Raw genomic sequence first — 6857 nt, forward strand, 5'->3', positions numbered from 1 at the left:
GGGGAAAATGTCGGCGCCTACAACACCGCTTGGGCTCTGTCATGCTAGGGAGGTCACAGGGTACTGTCCTACAGGCGCGTAGGGTATGGTCCCTGGTATGGCGGTTTGACTTGTGCGCCCTGCTTTACTCTCTTCGTCCGCTCCCTAGTCCTTATCGAGCGGCCGTTCCTGGTCGGTTAGTCCCAGTCAGCTCTAAATGCGCCAGTCGGAGAAGAGCAGTGAGCAAGGGTTTGGTGCATCCCCAGTTGGAGACGCGGATCGGAGTCGGAAGTAGTGCTTTTGGCTAGACCTTTCGGTCGGAGAGGCCGTCCAGAGGAGGGCTGGAGACCGAAGCGAGCGCTCCGGTCGGAGAGGTGGGCCGGAGTCGGAAAACAGGCGCCGCTTCTCCTCGGCCAGACCTTTCGGTCGGTGATTGGATCGCCCTTCTGGCCTGTCGTTTAGGTACTTGGGCCGGCCCATGAGTTGCGCGTTGTTTGCAACGTTGCCTGCTGGGCCGAGCCTCTGTTCGGAAGCCGGTCCACGAGGGAACCCGGGTTTATGAACCCGACACTATTAAACCTGTGTCAAGCCTTTTGAGCCTCATGAACCTCATATTACACTTTTTGACTACGACATGTACTTACGCTTGTCTATTTCTATTATTTGGATAAAACTCCCGGATGGGTAACAGATTGCAATGGTAATAATGATTTTTCTGGGGATTACTAGACTTGTGATCAACTAGTTGACGTTCCTGTGCTATAGAGCTTCCACGAGAGAGTTATCTTTATACTTTCTCTATATTTATGTGAAGATATCATATTATTCGTGATGTAATAAACACTTATGATGATACTATATATAATTTATCGGCTTACGTGTGTGACTGATCTCTAACGCATATAAGATTATACATTCTATTTTATCCTTAAAATCGGGTGTGACAATTATCACCCTCTAATTGTCAGCATATATATTTCTGCTAGCAGCTATACGGCTATACCACTATATAGTGTCAGAGTGTTGTATCCTGCTCTGTTTTGCTCTTGCTTCGCAGCTGCTTCGAATCCTAGATTTGCCGTATAAAACTAAGTGCCTGACACCCTATTTGTTTCCGATTGAAAGTCGATTCTAGACTGGTCTACCGCAAAGCGTTTGGCGGACGGTGGAAAAAAAATCACGCAGTGGCTGCAGGAGACGTAGTTCATTTCTGCGATGAGCAAGCTGGTGATCATTGGCCACGGCTGCGTAAACGCAGCTCGATTATCTGAACAGCATATCCAAACACAGTGTTGGCCAAAACGTTTAAATGGACTAAATAGTCACCTACCGTTTAGCTATTTATTCAGATTAAATAGCCATTTAAACAGACTAAACGGTGATTAAATGGGATAAATGGCTGATTAAATGGATACGGTAATCCAATGTATAGCGTTTACACGGTATGTACACCCATTAAACGACCGTGTATGCGAACGGTGTCCAAAAAGGGCCCAAGCTGTTGTTGTTCAGGCCGAAAAACGCTGTGGGATCGGCTTATTACTGCATCAAGGTGGGTGATGGGGGTCTTCCCACCCTCCTTCTGGGCCAGGGCACTGGATTGGGCCCAGCATCTCTTGACCATATGTTCCCGACGTTCTTCTCTCGCGACAGCATCTCCATTATTTTTCCTAAAAAAAAGCATCTCCATTATTACAGCCCGATCGGTTGGGGCTGGCTGGCTAGCTGGCCAGCCCCCTCACATGATACTATTCACATGAATCAGCCAATAATATTTCTCTCTTACATAAATGAATCAGCAATGATATGAACCAGCCAACCGAAGAGGACGTTAGTCGCTAGCGCTGTAGCGCATGGCAGGGTAGCGGATGGACGAATGTGTGTGTTGTCTTGACGACTGCACCAGGCTTCTCAACTGCTTCGCTGTTCAGGGCGTCCAGGACCAGCGTGTGTGGATCACCAGGAAGAGGATGTTAGTCGCTAGCGCTGTAGCGCATGGCAGGGTAGCGGATGGACGAATGTGTGTGTTGTCTTGACGACTGCACCAGGCTTCTCAACTGCTTCGCTGTTCAGGGCGTCCAGGACCAGCGTGTGTGGATCACCAGTCAGCAGTCACCACCAAACACACACACACACCTCCGTACGAAGACTCTTGACGGTCGTCATGCGGTGCCTACAGGTCCTTAACTGTATTGCTACTGATCTTGGTCTTTGGCCTTTGTTGATATTCATTTGAGATTTTCTTCAAATCCGAGTGGTATATATGACCAAACTTTTCACCGGAAGGTAAAATATACAACTAGGACGAATGTGTAAAGGATTCGCCAAAAAGTCAGGATGAAAAGTATTGTTCGCTAATTGGTCGTGAGAGAAAAACATTGTACCATGGCTGATAAGTTCAAGCGAACAGGGCCGATCTGCTTATCAAGTTCGAAGTCTGTGTGGTTGGATTTTCAGAAACACTGAAGGTGCTGCAGCATAAATAATTGGTGTTCCACCGCCCCGCAAATCATCTTAGCATAATTGACAGCTAAGATGTGAGTACTGTATCGATTGCTGTTTCCCCACTCTATCACCATACACACTAATGCAGTACACTATACAACGCCTGACATATGATAGGAATATAGGCCTATCAAAACATTATCATGTTCTCCCAGTTATGCGCATACAACTTTATTCTGAAGCATTCACTGAACAGTAACTTGGCATGTAACATCTGCTTCGCTGACTAATGAGCAAGTGACAAACCAATTATACACGCGATACGCTGTGAAGTGCATCTTCTGTAGCGCAAGCATACATTGCACAAACCGCACTTCAAAACCACAATCTAGTGTAATTAAACTCACTGAGAACATGATCTTGGCATTCAAGCTGTTGAAGACGAGGAGTTATGTAAAGCAGTTGCAGCTGTAGGGGGAACAACAGCTCCTTGACTATCTCTATCTGCATCTGAACCACGATGGAGATCAGCTGGAGAAGCAGTAGCAGACGACGGCCCTGTTCCATCCCGTGTTTCCAGTTTCTCAATCATGCGAGACACGGCAGCGATCCCAGCATTGACCTCCCTCCTCATCTCTGAACCAAGATTTGATATGGTGCTGTTCTGTGTGAACCACCTTTCCTTCAACCCACGCGTACTTTTCGTTATGGAATCCTTGTACCTGGTATCGTTGAGAATAATGAGAAGAGTTTATGGTTATATATGTAAGTCAGGTAATGGTTTAGAATTACACAGTGTATCTGATTCTGATGTTCACAGGAGTAACAAATGTAGGAGTACATACTTTGTAGAAACTGACTGCAGCCGAGATTTGATCGTGTCTGAGAATGACTGTGCATCAGATGGTCCAGCTTCATCTTGGTTGACAGGCGAAGATTGGTTCCTAGAAACACTGATGCAGATCATTACATAGCAAGTGTTTATTAACCCCATGTAAATGACAAGCAAACATATTAGTACTATTCTGCTGGAAGTACCTATCATGTGACCCAACAGGGCCATTAACCGAGGCAGTGTGATTCACAGACGTGTCTTCGGCTGTTTCTTCTGCGGAGTCCACGGTAGGCAATGGCCGAGAAGAAATCACAACAGAAGCATGTTCATGGTCCCCTTCTTGCGGTGGATGTGAAGACAGAGAACCACCAGGGGTGGCCTCAGCAGTTGGAAAGAACATGACTTGTGGGTGCCCATGACCATGACCATGACCATGAGCTGCCGATCTGCTGCGATGGCCTTCTCTTCTAGCATGACGGTGCGACCTACGAATGGCAGCAGCAGCAGCCAGGTGCTGTAGGATACGCTCCTCAATCTCGGCATCATCTGCATCCACCGGTACCTGGAATGGAATAGAAGAAACAGTGGCATCAGTAGTGTGCAGGAATTGAGCACACAGGCATGCCATCACTGGAAGCACACTCTGAATGTGAACATCAGATATGTCAGCACCTCAAAGTCACCGAGCAGTGGATGACGGAAAATGGTTGTCGTGCGCGCGTGATTTTCTTGCGCGTTCCGCTCTTCCTCAACAACCTCAAGGAGCTCTTGGCTGCAGTAGGAGGCAAGGAATGCGTGTGAGAGTGAGACCAACATGGAAATGAGATTTATTAGTGGAATGCAATGGTGGTATAGCAGAGTTTGTGCCTCATGGGGTCCTTCATGCTGATTGCCTGCCAACACATGGGACACTGGGAGCTTCTCTGGCACCTGTAGGATCAATCAGAATGCTCACAAGTTTCACTTAAGGATAAACACGAGTAACGCAATTAGCTAGTTACAATACACATGTGACACACTGTAACACCAATGCTGGCAACTGACAACCAAACGGTTATTCAGAGCAGAGCTTCGTTTCCGAAAACGAAAAATAACAGAGATTACGACTCGTCCAAATTGCATTCAGAAAAGGAAAAACAACAGAGCTTGTGACATGTCCAAATTGCATTCAGAGCGCGTCGGGCAGAGATTCAGATTAGCGTGGCGCACACATTCGGCACTCATTGGAATTACCGAGCGAGAGCCGAGAATAGGAGTCACAGACGGCAACACAACAGAACAACTGTGCAGTGCACCGTAATGCGCTAGACACTACCAGCTCTGATCCTTAGCAATACACAGATATATGGAAACACAGGAAGCAATCACAGACACAGACAGACAGGAGCGAGTGCTCACCACTCGAGGATGCACTGGAGGTGGAACTCGTGCCTGCAGCTGGTCACCTGCGCAGCGCAGACAAGAAGAAGAGGGTCAAGAACCCGGACGCCAAGGCAGGTGACGAATCCTCTCAGCACGGGAGCGGTGCAGCAAGTACCCTACCGCGGAGGGGTCGCTGTCGGAGAAGGCCTCGAGGCAGATGCTGCAGGCGTCGTCGCAGGCGTCCTGGACGCCGCCCTCCACGAAGGCCGCCGCCGACGAGTGCTTCTCCATCTGCGCCGCCGCCCCCGCGTCCATCCCCACCTCCCTCCCTCCCCGTCTCTCTCCGATCAAAAGCCGGGAGCCGCTTCCACGAACGATCCCTGCAACACGAACGCCGGCAGCGGCAGTGGGAGGGAAATCGGGGCGAGTAGTGTGGGTGTGGCTACCCCCAAACCTACTCCAAGCAAGCAATAGCACAGCGATCGCTCCCCCAAATGATACGCTGCAGCTGCTAGAGATAGAGATTAAGAGATTAGTAGACCAGGTCCGCCGCGTGGAAATGTGGAATAGATCTCCTCCCCGCGGCCGGCGACGACCGGGGGCACGGCAGGCACCCCGCACACGTCCACGGAAAGGGAAGGAAACGGCCGCCCCCGCCTTGTCGCTCGCGCGGCTGACGGGTGGGCCCGTTGGTATCTTGCTCTTGTCGATGGAGCGGGTGGTGGTCCCCTGTCGGCACGCGGTCAGTGCCGCTGACATGGTGGGGTAGGCCTGGCCCGTTGGTGTCAGGACAGGAGGGAGGACTCGAGGACGGCGACACGGTCGGTCAGCCATGCAGGAGCCTGTGGTCAAAAACAGGCACAATTTTTCAACGGACCGAACCGTGGAGCACGTGATGTGACCCGTGAGTGACAAAATTCCTCGTCATTTTGATTATATTATGTTATATATATATATATATATATATATATAGTGGGAATTTTCCCAACAACGCACTAGTCCTAGTGCCAAAATTTTCTTGTTCCAAGCTTACTTTGATAAAACTTTTATTTTAGATCCTTTCTAGCAGTGTCAATCTGTCGATCCATTGACTGAGAAGGACCATAAGTTTTTTTTAATAATTGTCGACAAAAAAAAACTATTGTGCAAGTCTTTTCGAGGGACATACACATACTAGCTCTGGTTCTAGGCGACTTTGTACCAGTGAGGTTGGAGGCATGCCTCAGGTTGGAGAATATGACTGCATCTAGATAGCATTTTATTTTATTTCTATAATAGATTTTTAGTCCAATTTGTCACGTAAGCTCAGTCCAATAGTTGCGGCGTGATATTCGTAATAAGGTGGTATGATTCCTCTACTTAGAGTATGAAGCCCGGATAAAATCTTTTATTATCTTAAAGAAAGTTTACTTTGGATTAGTGTGCTCTCCCTTTCTATCTTGTGTCTCGTCTAGGAAGATCAGTCTGGTCAGCACGAACCAGCCACTGTCTAGCTGACCACCATAGCTTTACCATTACACAGGGGCAGATCTACAGGGTATGCCGGGTATGCACCGGCATACCCTGCAGCCACACGACGGGAGGTCCACGTAGTCACGCCTCCAAGGATCCTGATACGTATGTCTTTGATTTTAGGCTCCACTGCTCCAGGCTCCAGCCAGCATTCATTGATCCACCCAAACTGCTCTTTTGCTACTTTTTTTTAGGGGATGCTCTTTTGCTACCTGCTGGCTCTACGTGCACGCAAAACCTAACTGCCTGCAGATTACAATGATTAAAGGGTAAAAAATAAATTTAAAAAATAAGATGGGTAATCTTTTAAATGATTGTCTAGTCGATAAACGACACATTTTCTTTGTAGTGGATAAAAATGATATAATCGAGACATTTATTGTAAGATAAATAGTATTGTAAGCCTCTTACTCTCTTTTTATGCCTATTTTACATTTTGAATTATTAGTTTGGCGTTTGAACTATTTATATTATAATTTGTAAATGTTTTCAGTTTACTCTTCAAATTTAAGATTTATCGTGTTATTTAGTTGACAACGTTTCCATTTGAATTCGTTTAGGAGCCTAAATATTCATTTCAAACCAAAGTGACATAAAATGGGGAGGACGAATATACCAAATGTACACAAGCGTCTTACAGGTGGAGTGGTTAGGTGATGAGCATGCGAAGGAGGAGGTTTGGGGTTCTAGCGTTGGTGGCCGCGAAGCGTGTGTTTTTCGTGCG

The 6857-nt window shown here is 47.6% G+C and overlaps 1 protein-coding gene across 2 annotated transcripts; it reads right to left on the bottom strand.

Moving 5' to 3' along the window:
• Positions 1-2668: 2668 nt before the first annotated feature.
• Positions 2669-5253, bottom strand: LOC136550924 (E3 ubiquitin-protein ligase RHF2A-like). Of its 2 annotated transcripts, none has more exons than XM_066542512.1 (7): positions 4802-5253; positions 4658-4704; positions 4127-4189; positions 3932-4031; positions 3463-3821; positions 3270-3377; positions 2669-3146 (listed from the first exon to the last, which is right to left on the bottom strand). In XM_066542512.1, exons 1-7 carry the CDS (start codon positions 4934-4936, stop codon positions 2852-2854), a joined length of 1107 nt encoding a protein of 368 aa, XP_066398609.1. In that variant the 5' UTR covers positions 4937-5253; the 3' UTR covers positions 2669-2851. The 2 variants fall into 2 exon arrangements, with proteins under 2 accessions (XP_066398609.1, XP_066398608.1); XM_066542511.1 differs by having other exon boundaries at positions 3270-3368; positions 4802-5074.
• Positions 5254-6857: the final 1604 nt, after the last annotated feature.

Source organism: Miscanthus floridulus, chromosome 4, assembly GCF_019320115.1.
Source record: "Miscanthus floridulus cultivar M001 chromosome 4, ASM1932011v1, whole genome shotgun sequence".
Lineage (NCBI taxonomy): Eukaryota > Viridiplantae > Streptophyta > Magnoliopsida > Poales > Poaceae > Miscanthus > Miscanthus floridulus.

Bases quoted from the DNA above. Each gene is read 5' to 3' on its own strand.
- LOC136550924 (XM_066542512.1), bottom strand. From the start codon at position 4,936: ATGGACGCGGGGGCGGCGGCGCAGATGGAGAAGCACTCGTCGGCGGCG. The intron at 4,032-4,126 runs GCACAAACTCTG...CTCCTACTGCAG, and splicing joins AGCATGAAGGACCCCATGAG to CCAAGAGCTCCTTGAGGTTG. The intron at 3,147-3,269 runs GTATGTACTCCT...CAACGATACCAG, and splicing joins CTGCAGTCAGTTTCTACAAA to GTACAAGGATTCCATAACGA.